The sequence below is a fragment of the Balaenoptera ricei genome, chromosome 20 (genome assembly GCF_028023285.1).
Source record: "Balaenoptera ricei isolate mBalRic1 chromosome 20, mBalRic1.hap2, whole genome shotgun sequence".
In the NCBI taxonomy this organism is placed as follows: Eukaryota; Metazoa; Chordata; class Mammalia; order Artiodactyla; family Balaenopteridae; genus Balaenoptera; species Balaenoptera ricei.
The window spans coordinates 55,659,004-55,682,424 of NC_082658.1; the positions used below are offsets into that span (position 1 = coordinate 55,659,004).

General features: G+C 50.7%; 1 protein-coding gene across 3 annotated transcripts; it reads left to right on the forward strand.

The window, feature by feature from the left end:
• The first annotated feature begins 12,402 nt into the window (after window positions 1-12,402).
• Window positions 12,403-21,606, forward strand: ALOX15B (arachidonate 15-lipoxygenase type B). 3 transcript variants are annotated; one of them, XM_059907009.1, is made up of 14 exons: window positions 12,403-12,549; window positions 12,632-12,854; window positions 13,129-13,210; window positions 16,146-16,268; window positions 16,562-16,665; window positions 17,953-18,125; window positions 18,363-18,509; window positions 18,610-18,813; window positions 19,851-19,937; window positions 20,089-20,258; window positions 20,447-20,568; window positions 20,666-20,766; window positions 20,844-21,014; window positions 21,427-21,606. In XM_059907009.1, exons 1-14 carry the CDS (start codon window positions 12,403-12,405, stop codon window positions 21,604-21,606), a joined length of 2,034 nt encoding a protein of 677 aa, XP_059762992.1. The 3 variants fall into 3 exon arrangements, with proteins under 3 accessions (XP_059762992.1, XP_059762993.1, XP_059762994.1); XM_059907010.1 differs by lacking the exon at window positions 19,851-19,937; XM_059907011.1 differs by lacking the exons at window positions 19,851-19,937; window positions 20,447-20,568 and having other exon boundaries at window positions 20,089-20,245.
• The last annotated feature ends 1,815 nt before the right edge of the window (window positions 21,607-23,421 follow it).

The following is a 23,421-nucleotide window of genomic DNA, read 5'->3' on the forward strand; positions in this document are numbered from 1 at the left end:
TGCTAGAAGCCAAGGGAAGAAGTTGGATCTCTTCTCTGGGGTTGCTGAGAGGATGTGACTCTGAGTGGTTTTGCCACCACAAAGAAGGAACAGAACTGACAGATGGGCAGTGACGAGGTCTTGCTGCCACTTGTTTGAGCCTCTGCCCTTCACTAGGCTTAACCAGATCCTGCTAGCCGAGTACGATGGGATAGCAAGTTGTTTTCTTTGCTTAAGCCAGATGGAATTGGGTATTCTGTTCTTTGCAGTCAAGTGCCTCAAAAGGATTGTGGAAAGCAGTGGGGGTTGGACTGGTTTAAGAGGAAAGAAAAGGAGAAAAACACTGAATTTGGAGGGAGGAGGGAGTGAAGGATGAATGACAAGAGATGATGTCTCTCTCTAAGCCTCAACTCCACCGAGAGTCAGCCCGGGCCCTTCCCTGCAGTATGACTGTTCCTGAAACTCCATTTACGGGGAACCTAACCCAGGCAGAGGTTAGGACCTTGTGAGAGAAAAGGCGCACAGCCTGGTAGCCTTGTCGGGACTCTCGTGCTGACTCAGCATTTAGAAGGTGGAGGAATCTTCCAGGTCCTGCCCCAGAGGAGACGATGCAAAGGAGAGTGAGGTGAGGTCTCTAAGATCAGCGCATCTTGCTTGTCAACAGCCTCGTGAGTTAGTGACTAGACTTTGACGAGGAGATTAGGGTGGGACAGGTGGCTTGCCCCGCTCCCAGAGAGGGAAGGGAGCAGAGAAACTGGGGAGAAGGACAACTGCGATGTCTGGGAAACCCAGGTTCCCACAGAGAGGAGCTTGTTTGTCACAGTCTAGAGACTAATTCCACGGCCACAGGAAAAGTCCACTCGGCACCTTGTTACAGCAGAGTTAATGTGCATTTCATGAATGGGTTACACAATCAGCATTTTTAAAATGCCAAACAAAATTACCTTCCGTTGTATACCACACGACTCTCACAATTTTTCTCATCATGATGAAATGTTGGTCCATTTGATTAAGATGTGCTCATGACTGCAAGTTCAACAAAGGGCTTTCCCTTCTACTCTACCTCATCACCCAAACCACCAAGCCAAGTGAATAAATGTTCACAGTCAGCCGATTTACGGCCTTGCCGCGCCATTGTTCTCTTCATCCACCAGGCCAGCCAGCCACCATCTCCTCAGGCCGCTCTCTCCGTCCTGACCATCCACTCCTGAGCCATGTGTCTCCTTCAGAACTTCCTTGTTACTACCGTCAACGTCCTGTCTGATTTAGGGCCACGTGGGTTCTCATGCATGACGTTGACAGGTCCCCCACTTCAGCCCCTGAGGTCACCCTCCTCCCCAGGGTTTAGCCTCTATCCCAGGAGGAACGGGAACCCAGAGCTCTTGCCACACTCTCTGCCAGGGCGGGTGGTGGCCCCAGTTGAAACAAGGCCTGAGGGACCACATTAGCGACAGGAAGGGCCAGCAGTGGAGGGCTCCAGGCCAGCCTCAGCAGACCCTGGAAGGGGAAGAGGAGGGGCCGGTACTGAGCGCTTCACCCTCAGCACCGCCCCCGAGGGATGGAGGCCTTCCTGGCTCTTGGCGAATAGGCCCCGATCTGGGCTTCATGTTGGTGGGCTCCTTGGGCCCTGGCGCCCAAGCCCGGGGCAACGCCAAGTACGCTGAGGTAGGTGAACTGGATGATCAGGGATCATCCCAAGGCCAGAGCTGGCCCCAGAAACTGGTCCTTCCAGCGGTCAGTGCCACCCAGAGAAGGCCGGAGGATGCACCCTGTGAAGACACAGCTGTATAAGATGTTCCTGCAGACGCCAGAAAGGAGGCAGGGTAGGCGGAAGTGTTGTGTTTCTTTTTTTGAAGAAGGGAGAGACTTTTGCCCGTCGACAGCTCATAGGAAAGAGTAAGGGGAGAGGGAGACACTGGAGGGGGTGATGAGGGGACCGGGTCCTGTGGCCAGTGGGGATAGATCCAGGTAGAGGAGGAGGGATTCCCTTGGATGGTAAGAGAGGAAACCCTTGCAAGAGGATTAGCGCAGGACAGGATGGGCCTGGGAGTAGGTACGTTTGTGGGTTAGGTGGCTGCAGGTTCCAGGGGGTTTGACTCCAGGTTTCTATTTTCTCAGTAAAATAGGAAATTGAGGTCACCTTCAGAGTATGTGTGGGAAGGAAGGAGCAGTGTTTTATTGGGTGCTTCCTATTGGGTGCAGAAGCTGTACTAAGCACTTTAGTTGTGAAAGTTTAATACCCTCAACAAGCTTATTAGTCAGATACTCTTATAACTCCATTTCACAGAGGATAACATTAAGTCTCAGAAAGGTGGTATGACCTGTTTAAGGTCACCCAGTTTCTAAGTGATAGTCAGGATTATAATTTTCCCAAGGTCTTAAACGCCACACTATGAATAAAGAGGCAAAAACTGGTGGGAGCCAGGGCCTGAGGAGATGGAAGTAGCTTCAGGCAGCGGCAAGCAAGCTTTTTCCCCCAAGACAGGAGGCGGGGGTAGGAGAGGAGAGGTGGAGTCCACACGTTATTAGTGGAAGCCAAAAATAAATAAATAAATAAATACATTAAAAAAAAAAAAAAAGAGTTTTAGTGTAGCTTATCATGCAGTAATAGATAACCAGAACAAGCTCTCCATTTCGGAAGACCTCTAAACCTTGGCTGAGAGTTTTGAAAAACTCAGGTCAGCAATCCACTGACAGATGGTTTCTGAGAGGGACTCCTTCCAGAAAAGGTAGAATAAACACATTTTTTTTTTTTTTTGCCTATTTCTTCCCACATCTGAAATTCCTTTGGGGATCCACCCATCTCCACCCTCAATCCACATAGTTTGTATGGGGCTAATTCCAGCCCCAGCTTCAGAGTCTGTGACCAAGGCCAGTTCAGTGAGGGTCAGCCCCAGAACGTTTGCAATAAGAGGGTGACATCGTCTTTGCGCTAGGGTTGCTAAGCTGGCAGGATAGAAGCCCAGAGCTGCTGGTCATCACTTCTGCCACCACTTGGGAAGAGTCTGCCTGAGAATGAGCTAACACAGTTCAACACAGAAGAAAGCAGAAATGAAATATTGAGGAAGCACAATTCCTGACACATGTTCTGGGCACCTGGATCCATCCAGGCCTGAAGCCATTACTCCTGAATTTTCCAGTTACATAAACCAATATGTTCCCATATTTTATCAGGCTGGTTTGAGTTTAGATTATCCTGTTTGTTCATCTCTGCCTATTAAAATTGTATCTGTTTTTCATCACTAGTTTAAAACTCACCTCCTACGAGAAGCTTTCCTTGAATTATTTAGGGGACATTTATTGTTCGGGGTTTTCTATTGCCCGAAAAATACCTCCCCACATACTTCCGAAAAATCCCCACAGCCCTCACAGCTCATCAGCATCACCAACGTGGCTATGATGGACACAGCCACCCTGATATCTTGTGTGACCCCTTCCTCCTGCTGAACAGGGGTAACTGGACCATAGGTGGATCTCTGTCCCAAACTGGGTCAGTGAGAACCTTTTGCCTGGGGAACTTGGAATTTGAACCAAGACACTCAAAACCTATTTATCTGAAACGGAGCAGGGCCCCATGGTCCTTGCCCCCCATGGCCTTTGTCTGCCTTTTGTCTGCAGAAAAACTTTAGCCAAAGAATAAGTTTAATCAGAGAAGTGAGAAAATGCAGAAACAAAGGAAAACAGTCAAAGGAGACCAAATAATAATAGTTTAGTCATTAAACATAGTCAAGGACCTTTAGTTCCTCCTCAAGGGCTGTAGATAATATTCTGAGCCGTATCCTGTGAGCTGTCTTGTAGATACTGAAACCCTACCAGGTGGAAGAAGTTAACTACATGATGACCAGACAGTAGCCATGACATAAGCTGCCACAATTCCGAGAACTGGCCTCAAGGAAATGGAAACAAACCAACCCTGGAACTGAAGATTAACTGTTCCTAAAACAATCAAGATAACGCTGGTCAGACCACCGATGACCAATTTCAAGATGACCATCAGAGCTGACTGTGCAGTTTCTGCATGCAGCCCCCTCCCTCCGCCTATAAAAGCTCTTGCCCATTGATTGTCAGTGGGGGGAGTCAGCCTTTGGACAGGCATCCGCCCTCCCCCACAGTTGCCAGCATCCAAAATAAAGCAAACTTTCTTTTCCACCAAGCTGGCCTCTTTATTGGGTTTTGAGCAGTGAGCAGCCGGACCCCACTTTCAGTTACTCTCTTAGACAGAGAGTATATAAACATGAACTGTGTGGCATCTATCTCTGTCATGTGGACTGGAAAACAGAAAGAACTGGTCAAGGGAGAGAGAGAAAAAAGAGACAAAACAGACATGCAGAGAAGAGGGATGGAGAGAGAATTTCCTGAGTTCCTACAAAGCTCCAGCTCCTGCCTCCAGGCTGTCCCTGAGGCCCAGCTGTATCCCCAGTCTTGTGTCCTTATAATAAATTCTCCTTCTAAGACAAGTTCTCTCTTGCGGGTGTCTGTTACTTACAAATGGAAGAGTCCTAATTAACCCCATCTCCCCAGTCTCTAGACTAGTTCAGTCCTGTCTCCCTTCTATTCTGGACCCACGTTGCCCTGAGCCATACCTTACCTTCCGGATGACACTAGGCTTCATCTTAAATGCCAACTTTAGTCAGTTGGCTGTGACTCTCTGGAGTGCTATGATGACAAAGATTCTGAGGCTACATCTGGGCTCAAGAAGAAAATTACATGGATTGATTGGCAATGTCTGCCATGGGCATGAGATGGGAAGGGGTTGAATGCTCACCATGTCTGTTCTCTGACCTTGTCACTCATCTTTCCCCTCACATACTACACCCAGCTTAGTGCCTTACCCCGAGTACGCTCAGAAGATATACTTGTTGAATGGGTACGTGGCAAGAATGATTGTCTATGAGACCCATTCAGTGGGATGAGTGACAGGAAGCGGAAGATGAGAGGATGAATTGGACAGAAGAGAGAGAGGCAACTCATGCTGTCAGTTTTGGAATCAAATACACAGGTGTGGTGACAGGTGGGATTTACAGAGCACTTTCCTCACCTCCGTCTGCCTAAGTCTTGCTCATCCTACAAAACTCAGTGTGAACACTGAGTTTTCAGTGTTCTTATCTGAAGGAAGTTTTTTCTGACATGCCCTACTCCCATGTCTGAGATAGACCTGTGTACTAAAGAGGATTCTTCTGATTGAAAGAGTCCAATTTTCTTTCAAAGGAAAATTGTAGTTCATGTAACCAAAAGACCATGAGTATCAGGCATGGCTGGATCCAGGTATTCACATGAGGGGTCTATAAATTACTCAGCTATGTTTTCCATTGGGTTGCCTTCATTCTCAGGTGGGCTCTCCCAAAATGGTTACAGAAATCGCCAGCAGCAGCTTCAAGGCTTACTTATATCCTATCATGCAACTCCTAGGAAATGAAAGTGATTTAAAAAAAAAAAAAAAACAATTCCAACAACAACAGAAAAATCCCAAGGCTGACTCTGACTGGCCTGGACAAAGTCACTTATTCATCCCTGAATCAGTTCCCAAACTCTGCTCAAGTCTGTTTGGGCATGTGGATCACATGTCCGCCCCTGGAGCCAGAGGATGAAGTCAGCTCCACGGTGTTCCATGTGGGCTGAGAATGGGGAACAGATTATTCCCTATAGGAAAACGAGGATGCTGTCACCAGAATAAGGGGAATGGGTGCTGCCATCCACACATCGTCCTTTATGTTCCCTGGGCCCTGGGGTTTTCACATCAAATCAGGAGCCATTGGAGAACAAGGACCTTGTCCTATTTATCCATTCACCCCCAGCACCCAGCACTGGTAACCAGTGAGCCAACCTGACATCAATTCCCCCTATAAATGGCGGCCTCCTTCTCCCCCGAGTAGCGAAGACTGCCGCCATGTCCTGTCTGCTATCTGCCAGCCACGGTGAACGTGTTACTCCAGGACCCTTTGTTTCAGATTTGTAAGATCCCCTGTCCGTTAAACCATTGAGGCCCTTGTTGCTGTCTCTGGGCTCTTTCTTCAGTCTCGAAGGTAGGCAATTACAAGGCTTGCAGGCCTGCCAGGGTCAGCCCAACAGTTGGCTTAAAACACCAAGTGTGTTCCATCCTCCTGGCCACATTGGTTGGTTCAGGCATCAGAGTGTAACCCATTTGGAGCAATGACAAAGGAAGAGGTGAGAAGACATTTGCCAGAGCTTTGTAGAAGAGAGCCATCTCCCCGACCCCCTTCTACAAGTGCTACCTAAAAACTCCTCTCTCCTGGTTGCTGTGGTGGCCACCTCCCTTCCCTGAGCTAAATTTGCAGTCTATGAGGAAAGGAGAAGGGAGAATGGATATTGCATGGGTAACTTATTGTCCTGATTCACCCTCCTCTGGATTCAGTTACAACAGGCAAGTGTATTGCTCAAGTCAGTTCTGGTTGGAATTTTCTGTTGTTGAACCTAAGATCCTGCTTTTTGCACCCATGAGAGGCTTGTGTCCCCACTCGGGCTCTGCGTTCTGCCTTTTTCACTTTCTCAGGATTTTACTTCTGAGATTAGCACTTCTCCTGCATCTTTCCCAACAACACAAACACACCTTGAGGGCAGTTGTTGTCAACATTGACTGCACATTAGAATCACCTGGGAAGCTGTAAAAAAAAAAAAACAAAAAAACCTAACACCTGCATCCAACACCCAGACCCTGGGTGAGAGGCTTGAGCCTTGCTTTTTCAAACACCCCTAGTAGTTCTAGTGTGTGAAGCCAATACTGAGAATCATTGTAAGAACAGTTGCTCATCTTGAAAGCAGCTCTCATTTGATGCCATATCCTCTGTTATTGCTCTATTTCTCTGCCCCTCTTCACAGCAAAATTTATTAAAAGAATATTCATCCTCCCTGTTTCTACTTTTTTAACTTTTTTAATTTTGCAAGTTTGAAAAACCAGATAAGATGAATATAAAAAAATAAAATGAATGCAAACATTTTATAGGAACCCACATCTTTTTGTTCTAGTTCAACCTTCATATGACTCCCCACCAAATTCCCCACAGCTAAGAGAACGTAACTGTTGCCTCCTTCAAGGCACCTCCTGCTTCAGCAGAAATATATAGAAAACAGCAAAAGGTAATAGAATGGGGCGGGGACTATGCATGGAAGCAGTGGGGGATTAGGGATAAATAAATAAATTTATAAATAAATAAATAAATTTATTATTTTTTTTAATCTACAAACAGTAAATGCTGGTGAGGGTGTGGAGAAAAGGGAACCCTCTTGCACTGTTGGTGGGAATGTAAATTGATACAGCCACTATGGAGAACAGTATGGATGTTCCTTAAAAAACTAAAAATAGAACTACCATATGATCCAGCAATCCCACTACTGGGCATACACCCAGAGAAAACCGTAATTCAAAAGACACATGCACCCCCATGTTCATTGCAGCACTATTTACAATAGCCAGGTCACAGAAGCAACCTAAATGCCCATCAACAGATGAATGGATAAAGAAGATGTGGTACATATAAACAACGGAATATTACTCAGCCATAAAAAGGAATGAAATTGGGTCATTTGTAGAGACGTGGATGGACCTAGAGACTGTCATACAGAGTGAAGTAAGTCAGAAAGAGAAAAACAAATATCATATATTAACGCATATATGTAGAATCTAGAAAAATGGTACAGATGAACCGGTTTGCAAGGCAGAAATAGAGACACAGACATAGAGAACAAATGTATGGACACCAAGGGGGAAAAGCCGGGGTGGGGGGTTGGTGGTGGGATGAACTGAGAGATTGGGATTGACATGTATACACTAATATGTATAAAATAGATAACTAATAAGAACTTGCTGTATAAAAAAATAAATTAAAAAAAAAACTAGATTGAACACAAACATTGGCTTTTGCCCCCTCCCCAAACTCCATTAAAAGTGGCTGTAAAGGGATTTTTTTGTTTTCCTTAATGGTGTTGTGGGGAATTCCCTGGTGCCAGTGGCTGGGACTCCGCACTTTCACTGCCAAGGGCGCCAGTTGATCTGCAAGCCATGTGGCGCAGCCAAAAAAAAAAAAAAAAAAAAAAAAAGGTGTTCCCACGTTGACTCTGAGCTGATCTGTGACTTGCTTTGACCAACAGAATGTGTCTGAATTCCAGGCCTTAAGAGGTCTGGAAATTACAGCTTTGGGCTTCTTGGGATGCAGGCACCATGTAGTGAAGCTCAGGCAGGATTACTGAATGATGGGAGACCACGCGGAGAGAGAGATGCCGGGCCAGCCCCCAGCCATCGACACAGGAGTGGCTGAGCCCATTTGGATACTCCATCATTAGCCTATCTCCCAAGTGAATGTAGCCGTGTGAGGGACTCCAGCCCAAACTGCAAAATCATCAGAAAGTAAATCATTCTTTGTGTTTTTAACTGAGAGCGTTGCATAGTTAACAAAAGTAGGTCACGTTGCGGTGCAAGATTGTGAAGTTACAGAACACCTGGGGCAAAGAGAAGATTCCGAAAGCTTCTGGAGGGAATAGCAGGTCCTAGGAAAAGAACCAGGAATCCAAATGACATTAGGTTTCTTTACAACAACATTGTTTCCCGTGAAGCAGTGCTCTCAAAGTTCCGTACAAAAATTATTTCCACGCTATCATTCAAGTGTGTAGATAGATTTTAGACATTTCCAGACATGCAGGGTCTTAAAAACTGCTCCTCCCTCCCATGTACCCTTTCTGAAGTAGCTATTGAAGGGCGTGCTCCATGGAAAGGAATCCCAAGGATGGTGGGGAAGCAAGAGCCCAGGATGACAGCTAAGGAGCAGGCTAGAGGGCCAACAGTGCAGACTGGAGATAACCTGGGGGTATTTGATGTGCCCCAGCATACTGAGAGGGATGTAGATGAATGGTGAAATTAATAAAGGTGTGTAGAACACTAGACAAATAATAACAAATATAGAGTTATTATCAAGAGCAACAGCAAAAGGTTTTGTAGGAAAGGAAAACAATAATTACAGTACACTCTAAAGCTCCCCTATGAATAGATGTACATAACCAAAATCATGTAAATACTAAGTACTGGTTTGCCTAGTCCTAGTGAAACTCTATTAGAAGGATAGGAGGGGCTTCCCTGGTGGCGCAGTGGTTGAGAGTCTGCCTGCCAATGCAGGGGACACGGGTTCGAGCCCTGGTCTGGGAAGATCCCACGTGCCGCGGAGCAACTAGGCCCGTGAGCCACAACTACTGAGCCTGCGCATCTGGAGCCTGTGCTCTGCAACGAGAGGCCACGATAGTTAGAGGCCCACGCACCGCGATGAAGAGTGGCCCTCGCTTGCCGCAACTAGAGAAAGCCCTCGCACAGAAACGAAGACCCAACACAGCCAAAAATAAATATAAAAATAAATAAATAAATAAAAGATTACTATTAAAAAAAAAAAAAGAAGGATAGGAGATGAGGAAAAGTTTGTGTCTTAGGAGCAAGCCTAGGGAAGAGAATGCCACCTTGTCCTCCAGAGTGGGGAGCCAATGTCTGCCTAAACTGAAAAATCAACGTAAACAATACATGCATGCTATGTTGAGATGTGGCAGTAAATACCAAGATTATTAACTAAAGAGATGAAAGTTTTTGTCTTTGATGAGGGGAAGATAGCAGAAGAGGTGAAGGGAACCACTATTGTTGGTGAGAAATTTATAGACCTGTCTGTCTCTCTTTTTTTTTTTTTAATTGAATCATAGTTGATTTACAATGTTGTGTTAATTTCTGCTGTACAGCAAAGAGATTCAGTTACATATATATATATATATATATATATATATATATATATATATACACTTTTTAAATATTCTTTTCCATTATGGTTCATCATAGGGTAGTGAATACAGTTCTCTGTGCTACACAGTAGGACCTTGTTGTTTATCCATTCTATGTATAATAGCTTACATCTGTTAACCCCAACCTCCCACTCCATCCCTCTCCCAACCACCTCCCCCTTGGCAACCACAAGTCTGTTCTCTATTAGACCTGTCTCTTTAAATCATGTGCATCTACATCTTTGACCAAAATTTTTAGAATTTGAAAGAAAGAAAAAGGAGACAGGAAAGAAGGAAGAGAGGAAAGAAAAAGGGAGGGAGGGAGGAAAAAGAAAGAGAGGCAGGAGGCAAATCATTCAGGGGTTCAAAGCAGGGGAGCATGAGATCTGATTGACATTTTTAAACACTGAGTAATTTCCTTCCCCAGTCAGGGCTCTGATTTCTTCATCTATATCTTGAAGGGTTAGATGACAGCTCCCAGAAGACCCTGCCAGCTCAGATCATCTTGAACTGTCAGCCAGAATGTAAACAAATATTTAAATGCTCAAGGGCAGCGGTTCTGAAGAAGAATCACCCTATGTGCCTATTTAAAATGTATATTTCCCAAGTTGAATCTCTGGAGATCCTGCCTCCCTGGTGCAAGGGTCTGGGGAATTGGCCTCTTTAACACGTACGTGAATGGTTAACTTGCCTCATTCTGAGCAGCCCTGCTTTAGGAAGGATCCTGGAAGGTGCAGGTTCACAGGTTTAACTAACATTCCATCACTAATCAATTCTCCTTTCAGCCCTGATTACATCAGGGAGAAAGTACCAATTTGGTGTTGATGTGGCTTTAGAACCTCTGCAATTGTGATTATTCTGCCGTTGTGGGTCACCTACCAGGGGTGTTGGTCTTGACTGTACCACATCTCCACCCTCCTTCCCATCTCATTGTGGTTCCTTCTTTATCTCTTCAGTCGTGGGAAGTCTTTTCTGCTAGTCTTCAGGTCATTCTCATGGATGGTTGCTCTGTAAATAGTTGTAATTTTGGTGTACCTGTGGAAGTGAGCTCAGCGTCTTCCTGCTCCACCATCTGTGGGTTTACTGTTTAATAGGCACAGAGTTTCAGTTTGGGATGATGAAAAAGTTCTGGAGATGAACTTTTTCTGGAGATGGTGATGGTTGCACACCGAAGTGAATGTATCAATATTTGACTGTACTGCGAATGTACCATCTGAACTCTACACTTGAAAATTCTCAAAATGGTAAATTTTATGTTATGTGTATTTGACCACAATTTATAAAATGGATGATCTATAAAATCCAAACGTTTTACCCAGAAACAATGGGTAAAATTGGGTATATTTTTATACAAACAATGGGTGTATTTTCTATAGCCACATGATTTCCCCTCTCTGAGGATCCAAATTACGATTTCTTTGAAGTCCTCTGTTCCCTGAATTATCTGCCCCTTCAGTTTTGTTTTTGCCCGTATCTTTTAGATGGAAGCCTTCCTTGAAGATCGGGTGATCCTTGGCCAGTCACTCATTTTTAAGAATGAGGCAAGAAAAACTGATTGGAAACTGTGTGAACAGGACTTATCAACTGGCGGGCTTAATTGGCAGAGCCATTTCATTGGGGAACCCCACATGACACTTGGGCTGGTCCGTTCCTCTAGAGAGATACTTTCCAGTCTTACCAGAGGGTGAGGGTCGAGGCAGGGGGCGAGGGGCGGCATACTTGACTGCCAACATACTTGGGGCCATCCAGGGAATGGGGCCAGAGCCTCCACCGTCACCTCATCCTCCAAGTTTTTTTTTTTAATAAGTTTATTTATTTATTTTTGGCTGCATTGGGTCTTCGTTGCTGTGCACGAGCTTTCTCTAGTTGCGGCGAGCAGCGGCTACTCTCCATTGCGGTGGCTTCTCTTGTTGCGGAGCACAGGCTCTAGGCATTCGGGCTTCAGTAGTTGTGGCTCACGGGCTCTAGGTGCGCAGGCTCAGTAGTTGTGGCTCACGGGCTTAGTTGCTCCGTGGCATGTGGGATGTGGGATCTTCCCGGACCAGGGCTCAAACCTGTGTCCCCTGCATTGGCAGGCAGATTCTTAACCACTGCGCCACAGGGAAGTCCCCACACTTGAGTTTTAACCTGCAAAAGGACAAAGACTGGGCCTTGCCTGGGACCATATTCACAGCACCCAACATAATACCTGGCACAGAGCAGGTTCTCAAAATTATTCATGAATCAAATAAAATAATGAAGGTAGGCCAAGAAGACTTGTAGAAAGTGAGGAGTTGGTCCTGCATAGGCTTTTAAAGGCTAAGGAGGCAAAGAAACAAAGAGGGGGACAAACGAACCCATGAACTCCAATGGATCCCAACTCCCTCCGGCCCCACCCATCACTGAAATGTTCTGTTTCCCAAACCTCAGGACGCCCAGTCCCTCACGTCCCAGAGCACCCCAACCCCCATCTGCATCCCTCCCTTCCTGCCTCTCAGCCACGCCCTCTCTGCCCCGAGCCAGCGCTTGCTTTTGGGGGTGGTGATGGGCCCTGTGGGAACTCAGAGTTGCCTCCACAAGGCCTGGTCAGGGTGGGGCGGTGCCTGTCCCTGGGGGTGAGCGTCTGGGCTGTGCAGTCGCGTCGGATGAGCAGGAGAGAGCCAGACTCCAGCTGTCACCATGGCCGAGTTCAGGGTGCGGGTATCCACTGGGGAGGCCTTCGGGGCTGGCACGTGGGACAAAATGTCTGTCATCATCGTGGGGACCGAAGGAGAGACCCTGCCACTGCCCCTGGACCATTTCGGCAAAGAGTTCACTGCGGGTGCTGTGAGTGTGGGGTGGGGTGGGGGGGGCAGCGGAGGAGGGAGCAGGAGAGACGGTCCTCTAGGATGCTAAACATGCCCCCCAGGAGGAGGACTTCGAGGTGACGTGCCCCCAGGACGTGGGCCAGGTGCTGCTTCTGCGCGTGCACAAGACTCCCCCCGCGCTGCTCCGTCCCTTCTGGCCCCTGGCCTCGGACGCCTGGTTCTGCCGCTGGTTCCAGCTCACGCCGCCCCGGGGCGCCCCCCTCCGCTTCCCCTGCTACCAGTGGCTGGAGGACAAGGGGAGCCTGGTGCTGCGGGAGGGGACAGGTGAGGGGGACACAGGAGGGAGGAGGGGCTGGTGTGTTGGGGGGAAGGGCAAGGGGAGTGGAGAGGTGAGCCGGGTGTGGCCAAGGGGGAGGGACAGGGGAGGGGAGCTGGGGAGTTTGGGGGAATGGGGGGGGTGGCAGTCTGGTGTGGGAGAAACTGTACTTATGGGGGCAGGGGATCTGGAAAGGGGTGGCTGGAGTGGAGGGGAGAGCGGTTGGGGCTGGAGGTCAGGGGGCTTTCTCTGCCCTCCCCACCTGCTCCGCTGCTCCCACAGCGAAGATCTCCTGGGAAGACCACCACCCCACCCTCCAGCAGCAGCGCCAGGAGGAGCTGCAGGCCAGGCGGGAGACGTACAGGTGAGGAGGGGGCTACTGGTGGGGGGGGTTGCCGAGGAGATGAGGGTCAGCCTCGTTCCACTGGTGTTGATGCGGCCTGAAGTCCCTGCCTGGTCCTCTGTCCTTTCCAGTCACAGCATCTCCAGGAACTCATTAGAAATACAGTTTCTCAGACCCACCTCACAGCTACTGAATCAGATATTGAGGGTGGGGGCAGCAGTGTTGGTGTTTTTAACTGAAGTCTAGTTGATTTACAACGTTGTGTCCATTTCAGGCGTACAGCAGCGTGATTTGGGTTTTTTTGTTTATTTGCAGATTATATTCCACTATACGTTATTACAAGATACTGGTGTCAGCGTAATAAAAATGCACAACATGACAGTTGTGTGTTAAGTTTTATTTGGGGCAAAATGAGGACTACAGCCCAGGAGATGGCATTTCAGAGAGCTCTGAGAAACTGCTCCACAGAGGTAGTGGGGAAAGTCAGTACATATGTGATTTTGGTGAAGGGGGAGCACATGCAATCGAGCACATATTTTTTTTTGCAGAAGGTTTCTGCTAGTCACGAAGAGCAGTCGTCACCATGAAGGATTTTAGTGCTTTTCTGGATATGAGGAGATACAAGAATTGGGCTCATAAAATCACATCTATCTGAAGACCTGTTCTGCCAGTTTTTCCCAGAGCACAGAGTGCCTCATTTCTCCTCTCCACCCTGAACTCCTTCGGGAGTTGAAAGTCAGCAGCTGCAGCAGCACATGATTTAGTCCTTGTAAAGGAGGATGGCAAGTGCCAAATTGTAGTTGACGCTGGATATATAATTCCCTGTGCGATAACAGTAAATCCTTGTTGCTAGCAATATTGGGGTTTTTTTTTTTTTTTTTGGCTGCGCCTGACCAGGGATCAAACCCAAGCCCCCTGCATTAGGAGCGCGGAGTCTTAACCACTGCGCCACCAGGGAAGTTCTGCTAGCAATATTGTTTTAACAAGCCTTCCAGATGACTCATGCCCACTAAAGTTTGAAACCCACTGCTTTTAAATGCCTGACTCTTGCTGGAGTCTTTCTGGGTCGCTGGCGAGGACTCCTAAGGCAGAAAGCCAGGGACCGCACTCAGGAGCAAATTTTCAAAAGGTCATGGTCTGGCCAACTGGGCTGCTGTCTGAAGCGCGGGCTGCAGGCTTTCGCTTTAGGTCTCTGGGGGCACAGCAGCTGCAGGCTTATTTGGCTCCTGGTGATTCCACGTGTGTTGTGAATTACATCCCGGAGAAAACCATGGCGCCTAATCGGCCAGCAACAGCCCCAGGTGAGGGAACAGATGGAGGGAGCTGTGTCCGTGGAGTGACCTTTCTTCCTTTCTTGGCAAAACAAGGACACAGGAGTCAGGAGACGCAAGGCCAGCCTAGGCCCTGCCGAAAGGAGCTGTGAAATCTGAAGCAAATTAGTTAACCTTTTTGATCCTTATTTTCTTCTGCAAAAGGAACTAAGAATACCAGTCTGATTTGTGTTATTAGGAAGAAGAAATGAGAAGATGGTTGAGAATGCAGCTTGTCAGCTGCAAAGCCCTGCACAAGTGCGTACTGAGGTCATAATGTCCCTCAGTTACCTCTGATCCAAGTGGCTACGCCCTCAATACTCAGAGTGAGGTCTCACATCCACAGGGTCAGCGTCACCTGGGAGCTTGTTAGAAATGCAGGGTCTTGGGCCACCCACCCCAAACCTACTTGATGAGAATCTGCATTTTACCAAGATCCCTGGGGGAACTAAGTTTTTGTGCATTAAAGTTTGAGAAGCAGGGTTTGGCCACCACCTGGTGGCAGTGTACTTTAACTGCAAATTGTTCTCTGAAGTTGCCTGTTCAAACCCAAAGGCAATGATGGAATGAACCAAAGAATGAATGAGTGAGGGAATGAGAGGACGACTGGCTGGGGGTCCTCAGCTTTGCAGGGACATGATTTTACCATTTCACCTAAAGGTCTTTAGGCTGTGCTGCTTGCTGGATAAAGGGATTTAGAGATGTTAAACCTCTTTAGGCCAGGCCAGAGTACATTTCTGGGCTCCCCCAAGCTTTGGAGGCTGAAGTGTCTCTCCACGGGATGCCTGCCAAAGGCAACTGCCGCCTTCCTGTGTTCCCACCTTCAGGACAGCCTCTGCTCTGTGATGCATCTGTGTTAGTCGGGAACTTTGTGGTTGCAAGAACAATAACAGACTCCAGCTAGCAGACAGAAAACACGGGAATGCGTCAACAGGTCACAGAAGTGAGGGCTGGAAGCGTAGCCAGATCGTACAGGCCAGAAGCCGGGGTGACTCTCCCCCTGTCTCTGGAGCCCCCTAGATGCTTCTCTCTCCGGCTCCACTTTCCTCTCTCCCTGTAGAACAGCTTTCTTTGGTTCCCAGTCCACACAGTGGAAAATGGCCTTTTTCTTTTTTTTAATAGCAACTCCTTTATTTTTAATTTTTTTTTTTAATTTATTTACTTATTTGGTTGTGCCCGGTCTTAGTTGCGGCAGGCAAACTCTTAGCTATGGCATGCACGTGGGGTCTAGTTCCCTGACCAGGGATCGAACCTGGGCCCCTTGCATTGGAAGCATGGACTCTTAACCACTTCGCCAACAGGGAAGTCTCCCAGTCCTGGTGTTTACATGCTATAACCCAGATATCCAGAGAGAGATGACCTCTGGTCCAGCCCCAATCTCCAATTCCCTGGGAAGGATTCTGATTGGCCTCGCTCTGGCCAAGTGCCCAACCCTGGACCAACCAGGGGAGAACATGGCTGTGGGAACATGGCAGCTCTCCCTGTGGCCTTGAGGGTGGAGGGGAAGGGCAGAGCCCAGGAAGACCCCTGCTTTGTGGAAGGTGGCTGGCCCTGACCAGGGCCTCCAAGGGGTCTGCCACTCCCTCTCCCTAGTCAGTGGTTTCCCTGAGGCTTCTTGCTGACTGCCTTCCTGCTCCTCCCTCCAGCTGGAAGACTTACATCCCAGGCTGGCCTCACTGCCTCAACGAGGAGACCATAAAAAACCTGGACCTCAACATCAAATACTCTCTGGCAAAGAACATCACCTTCTACTTGCGAGGCGGCTCAATGTGAGGATGCCCACCCTCTCCTGCCCCTGGGCCTCAGATGTACTGGTACCCCTGCCTTCTGCCCTCCCCCACTCAGCTCCCCCACCATCAGGGGTGTGGGTCACACAGCCCCGCCCAGGGCACGGCCTCTGCTCACCACCTATTCCAACAAGGTGAGGATGACCTCAGGGGCAGTGACTACCTGGGCCCCGGAGGCTGGTTCAGGACCCCGGGAGGGATAAAGCCTAGCCAACGCGGGCGGGTCTCCCAGGGCCTCTTGCCTCCCTCTCCCCACCCTTCACATCTTCTGGCAGGTTGGCAGATCTGAAACTCAAAGGGCTGCTGGACCGCAAGGGGCTCTGGAAGAGTCTGGAGGAGATGAGAAGTGTATTCAACTCCCGGAAGACCCCAGCCGTGGGTGAGGAGCTCCAGCCGGGGCTCCAGACCTCTTCCCTGGGGTATCAGCTCTCCTGGCTGTCAGGAATCGCAGAAAACCAAGCGCCAGTTCACTGTGTGACCCTGGGCAGGCCCCTGACTCTCACTAGACCTTACTTTCTCCTCAGACACAGAAAAGGATGTGTAGTGGGGGCATCTCTGACCTTCTAATGCCTTTCATCCATCAGACGCTTGTTGGGCTACCACACATGAGACACTTGCTTAGGGGCTGTGGACACAATTCTCGTCCCCGCAGGGCTCCCAGTTGAGCAGACAAGTGCACATTAGGCTCAAAGGCAAATAATGAGTTTCACTTATGAAACCTGTGCATCAGCTCCAGTGAGAGTGTGTAAAAGGGGGACCTGGCCTAGTCCAGCTAGGGAACTCTCTACAGAGGTGACTTTTATGCTGAGACCTCAAAGTTGGGCAGGTGTCAACAGCGCCAGGCATGGTGTGTGTGAGGGTAGAGGGTGCTTCAGGTTCGGGGTAGGGGGGTGGTCCGGTGCATGTGAAGGCCCTGAAGATGGAAGGAGTGGAGACCTTTGAAGGGAAAGATGCTGCTGTGGCCAAAGGGTATTGAGCCAGGGAAGGAAGACAGGAGGCGAAGCAGGAGAGGTGCATGGGCCCTGGGCCGTTCAGGACCATGGAGGCCGTGGCAGGAGCTCGGGCCTTTCCTAAGCGCAGTGGGAGCTTCAAGCAGCTGCCAGCTGGGCGGTACTGTGGCCAGATGTGCCGTGGGGGGTGGGCTGTTGGGGGACAGGAGTGGAAGCAGAGGACCAGTTATGAGGCTCTGGCTGTGGTCAGCAGAGGAGGGAATCCTCAGCGAGGCAGTGACAGCAGAGATGGAGTGCACGTGTGCACCAAGAGCTACTGAGGATGGGGAATCGATGGGACTTGATGGGCAGAGGATGGGGGGGAGCTGCCGAGAGGACTCCGGGCTCTGCCACCTGCGATGAAGGTGCCATTCCTGCGATGCCAGGCAATGAGGTGGGGACTGGACTAGAGCAGGGGCCCATGTTCAGCCTCCGATATGCTGTGTTTGAGTCATGGGGTTGGAGACGGCAGGTAGATGGTGGGACTGGTGGGCTGGGGGCTAAGATTTGCTGTTTGGTGAACTGAAGCCAAGGGGTCAGAGGAGGCCACCCTGAGAAGTACTGCCTGAGAAGACAGGGGCGCACAGGACGGACGCAGGAGAAACTCCACAACGGCGCTCAGGGGGAGACCCCTGGGCGCTGGAGTGACTGGTCCCGTCTCCCCTGCCCCGCTGCAGAGTACGTGTTTGAACACTGGCAGGAGGATGCCTTCTTCGCCTACCAGTTCCTGAATGGCCTCAACCCGGTCCTGATCCGCCGCTGTCGCCACCTGCCAAAGAACTTCCCTGTCACTGATGCCATGGTGGCCCCAGCGTTGGGCCCCGGGACGAGTCTGCAGGCTGAGCTGGAGGTGAGGGGCACAGGAGTGCTGGCTCTGCGCACCCCCATCTCAGTGCTTTGGGCCCATCCCCTACTGGAGAGGAACAGCACTCACATTTGTTAAGGACCTACTGTGTGCTACGTGCCAAGAACACCCTCTCCCGTGCACAGTCTCCTGGCCCTGAATCCTCTCCCCACCCCCATACTCCCCACCTTCTGCCTTTAGAAAGCCAGATGGCAGCCCTGGCTCCCCTTCTCTCTCCCGCAGAAGGGGTCCTTGTTCCTGGTGGATCACGGCATCCTCTCTGGCATCTGCACCAATGTCATTAATGGGAGGCCTCAGTTCTCCGCGGCCCCAATGACCCTGCTATACCAGCGCCCAGGGCGTGGGCCCCTGCTGCCCCTCGCCATCCAGGTCAGCAGCCGGGCAGGCGACAGGGCAGGGGCAGGGAGAGGTCTGACTAAATGGTTGGCAGACACTCAAGGCTGCCTCTCCCCACTGGCCTCTCCTATAGCTCAGCCAGACCCCTGGGCCCGACAGCCCCATCTTTCTGCCCAGCGACGACAAGTGGGACTGGCTGCTGGCCAAGACGTGGGTGCGCAATGCCGAGTTCTCCATCCACGAGGCCCTCACGCACCTGTTACAGGTACACCTGGTGACCGAGGTCTTCACCCTGGCTACGCTGCGCCAGCTGCCTCACTGCCACCCACTCTTCAAGGTCAGTGGCCCAGCAAGATAGATGGCCCAGACTGTGCCCCAAGCCTGCAGGTCCCTGCACCTTGGCCTGCCCTTCGGGGTTCTATGCCGCCTGTCCCCACGTGGCCCTGTCCTTCCAGGCTGAGATGCTGAGCCCCCATTCTGCCTCAGCAGCATCTACCGGCACAGTTCCCTTGAGAGGCTGCTTTCCAGCAGGCCCTGAGCTGGGGTGAGGTGACGGGGACAGGCGCGAGGGAGAGGACCGCATGTGAGAGCAGGCTGTGCCCCAGAGAGATTCTCTTCTTAGGGGAGCTCAAGCCAACAGCGATCACAGAAGCCCAGCTCCTAGGAAAGGAGAGACCTGGGGCTGACAGATGCCAAAGTGTGAACATGGCTTTGACCAACAGGTTTTCTGCAGATAGCTGCAGGGTGGGGAGCCCTGGGAGGGAGACCCGTGTCTCTAAGGTGGGCTCTGCTAAGCCTTCAGATGGCCCAGATTCATTTCCTCCAGGGACCTGGAGCATCTCCTCTGTGAAGATGAGGGGTCCACAGCTGCTCACATTTTCTGATTCTTCCTTAGACAGTCTCCTGGGTCCTGGATGCAGGCCCTACTCTGTCCTCTTCAATCCAGGCTGATTCTTTCTGACAATCTACAGCGCCCAGGGCCTGGCACTCAGATGTGGTCTCTAGGGGACCATTTCACATTGCCAGGCCCACAGGCCCTGGTTATCATGGTGCTTTGCCTGCCTGGGGTTAGGAAATCACAGGATGCCAGAGCTGGAGGGATTCATAGTGCTATCCAGATCAGCCCTCTCATTTGCCCAGTGATCTGATGCCCAGAGAGAGGAAGGCACATGCTCAAGGTTACAGAACAGGATGCTGGTGGACCTTAGCCCCTATCACCGGGCCTGGAGCCCTGATCCCTGTCCCAGGCTGCCCCCCTTGTCCCTGTCATCTCTTTCCATGTGTGATTGACAGGACTGGGTTCCTCTATTGGGGGAGGTCTGGGACCACAGAGACCCAGGCTTCGCCTAGCTCCACCTTCTCTGGCCCTTACAGCTGCTGATTCCGCACACACGGTACACCCTGCACATCAACACGCTGGCCCGTGAGCTACTCATTGCCCCCGGGAAGGTGGTGGACAGGGTAAGGACTGCTTTAGGGAGGGTGGGGATGGGATATTCCTTCAGTGTAAAGAATCTGGGGTCTTGGGGTGGGAGTGGCCCTGTCTCCCCAACCAGTATTACCTCCTGCTTCTGGGGCAAGGGCTGTGGTACCCAGGAGTTCCATTTCCCAGTCCACAGGCCTTGGCATTGAAGGTTTCTCTGAGCTGATACAGAGGTACATGGAACAGCTGAACTATTCCGTCCTGTGTCTGCCTGAGGATATCCGGGCCCGAGGAGTTGAAGACATCCCAGGCTACTACTACCGGGATGATGGGATGCAGATCTGGGGTGCAGTGGAAGGGTGAGGGTGTCAGCCCCAGAGAGCTGGGGCCTTGGGGGACAGGAAAGGAGACTGGGAAGGAGAAGGAAGGCCCAGGGAGGCGCCCACCAGGAGGAGGGCCGGACATTAACAGCACTGGGACCAGGCGGGGGCACTCCTCAGAGAGGGTCGGGGTTCACAGCTGGGATGGAACCCCGTGCACCTTGCAGCTTTGTCTCCGAAATGATCGGCATCTACTACCTGAGCGATGAGTTTGTCCGCGATGACAGTGAACTCCAGGCCTGGGTGTGGGAGATCTTCTCCGAGGGCTTCCTAGGTCGGGAGAGCTCAGGTAGGGGGACCTCGGTTCTTAGGTCCTACCCTCAGGCCTCTGCGGCATTGTCCTCAGGACCCTGGTAGCCCCGTTCCCAGCCCAGCTCTCCCTGCAGGTGTACCCTCCTCCCTGGGGACACGGGAAGCCCTGATACAGTACATCACCATGGTGATATTCACCTGCTCGGCCAAGCATTCCGCTGTCGGTACAGGGCAGGTGAGAAGGGTCAATGCCAGGGTGGCGGGACGGAGGGGGCCGGGCTCCTAGCCTCACTCTGCCCTCTCGGCCTTCAGTTTGACTTCAGTGCCTGGATGCCCAACCTGCCACCTACCATGCAGCTGCCACCGCCCACCTCTAAAGGCCAGGCAAGCCCGGAGGGGTTCATAGCCACCCTCCCGCCAGTCAATGCCACGTGTGATGTCATCACTGCCCTCTGGGTGCTGAGCAAGGAGCCTGGAGACAGAGTGAGTGTGGGGCTGGGAGCCAGACCAGGCCAGCCCTGGGGTAAGGGAGGCGACACTGTTTACCCTCCCTGACCCACACCCCACTGTGCCATCAGACCCCAGTGAGTCTTCCCAGGGGGACACAAGGGCATTGGACATCTCACAAGGAGGGTCAAATGGCCAAATGAGATGATGCAGAGTCACCCTTAGCTGCAAGGGCAACGTGTGATATGTTCCAGTGAGGCCGCCCCCTTTAAAACTCTGACCTGAGCTTTCATCCCCGAGAGCTGCCTGCAGTAATCATCACTGTTCAGGGGGAGGGGGCCCGGATGAGGCTCAGTCGTACGCTGCTTCAGGTCCCCCAGGGTGGATGGCTAAGGCGGGTCCCGGCTGCAAAGCAGCCCCTTCACCCAACCTTGTGTTTGGTTCCCAGAGGCCCCTGGGCACCTACCCGGACGAGCACTTCACGGAGGCGGCCCCGTGCTGGAGCATCGCGGCCTTCCAGAGCCGCCTGGCTCAGATCTCGCGAGACATCCAGGAGCGAAACCAGGACCTGGAGCTGCCCTACACCTACCTGGACCCTCCCATCATCGAGAACAGCGTCTCCATCTAAATCCCCTGGGGAAAAGGGCCCCACATGACATCCCTTTGACCCCATAGCTCTAGGCTACCTGCCACCCAGAGAAAAGGATTCCGCAGAAAACCAGGCCCCCATGTGCCCCTGCTGGGTCTGGTGTAACTCACCCCCAACACACCGCGAAACAGAAACAAAAAAAACCCAGAGAATTAAAGCTCATTGGACGGCACCACTATGCCTTTTGAAGACTCCAAGCCTCAAAGTGCCTGCACACCCACAGCCCCCTGGAAGAGTACCATAGGGGGAACACAGTCTTGCCCCCGATCCCCCTGACCACAGCTGATTGGACCTAATGGTCATGCGGCTCAAGGGCAGCCCTCTTCCAGACTGTCCAGCAGCACAAGGCGTGACCCACCTGAAAACTGCTCAAGAGGTTGATGATGACGTATGGTCCCAACTTTAAAATGAACAACCCACTGAGAAAGGGCCATGGGAAGCAGGGCAGAAGGAAGACCTACTGCCGGGGACTTGCAGGCAGTGCCCACATATGCTTTCTAAAAAAACCTACCCCGGGACTTCCCCGGTGGCTCAGTGGTTAAGAAACCGCCTGCCAATGTAGGGGACACCGGTTCGAGCCCTGGTCCGGGAAGATCCCGTATCCGGTGGAGCAACTAAGCCCGTGTGCCACAACTACGGGAGCCCACATGCCTAGAGCCCGTGCTTCGCAACAAGAGAAGCCACCGCAATGAGAAGCCCACGCACTGCAACAAAGAGTAGCCCCCGCTCTCGCCGCAACTAGAGAAAGCCCACGCGCACAAAAACCCAAGGCAACCATAAATACATTAATTAATTAAATAAAAAATAAAAAACATGCCCCAAAGTTAGACAAGAGCCTTGCACATTATAAAACAGTTTCCATTTCCTGAGACTTAGGCAATATATCATTAATCATAGGTTGCCTTCTAGATTCAATTCTCAGTGGCGGAATTCCAACATTTCTTACACATTCTTTAATTCTGTTTTTCTTTTTTCTTGTTCTGACTCAATGAGCATCCATTAAGGCCAAAAATGTGTCCCCTTGAATTCACCTGGTGATTTCCATTTGTCTCATATTGCAGGCAGCAGAGCTTTGGTTTTTCAGGTTCACTAATTTTTATAAAACACTGCAAACAGATGCAATATATATTTGAATAACTGCACAAACATGGCCACTGAAAGAAACAGAACAACACTTCAGAAAGGGCAATGCCGCCCAGCACGCAGCACTGGAACTGTTCATTCTTTGTTGAGATTCAGTGTAACCCGAAATGATTCAGAGATATATAGCTGTCAAACTTCTTTGATTTAAAACAATTCCTGCAAACTGAAGCAAAAAAGGAGTTTATGGAAAAGAAACTGTGTGCCTTGAGGGATTAAAGAAAGGGTTAAGGGATTTCCCTGATGGTCCACTGGGTAAGACTCCACGTTCCCAATGCAGGGGGCCCGGGTTCGATCCCTGGTCAGGGAAATAGATCCTGCATGCCGCAACCGAAGATCCCGCACGCAGCAACGAAGATCCCGTGTGCCGCAACTGAGACCCAGTACAGCCAAATAAACAAATAAGTTTTTTAAATTTTATTTATTTATTTTTATTTTTGGCTGCCTTGGGTCTTTGTTGCTGCGCGGGGGCTTTTCTCTAGTTGCGGCGAGCGGGGGCTACTCTTCGTTGTGATTCCCGGGCTCCTCATTGGGTGGCTTCTCTTGCTGCAGAGCACGGGCTCTAGGCGCGCGGGCTTCAGTAGTTGTGGCACTCAGGCTCAGTAGTTGTGGCACACGGGCTTAGTTCCTCCGCGGCATGTGCCTGGAGGCCCA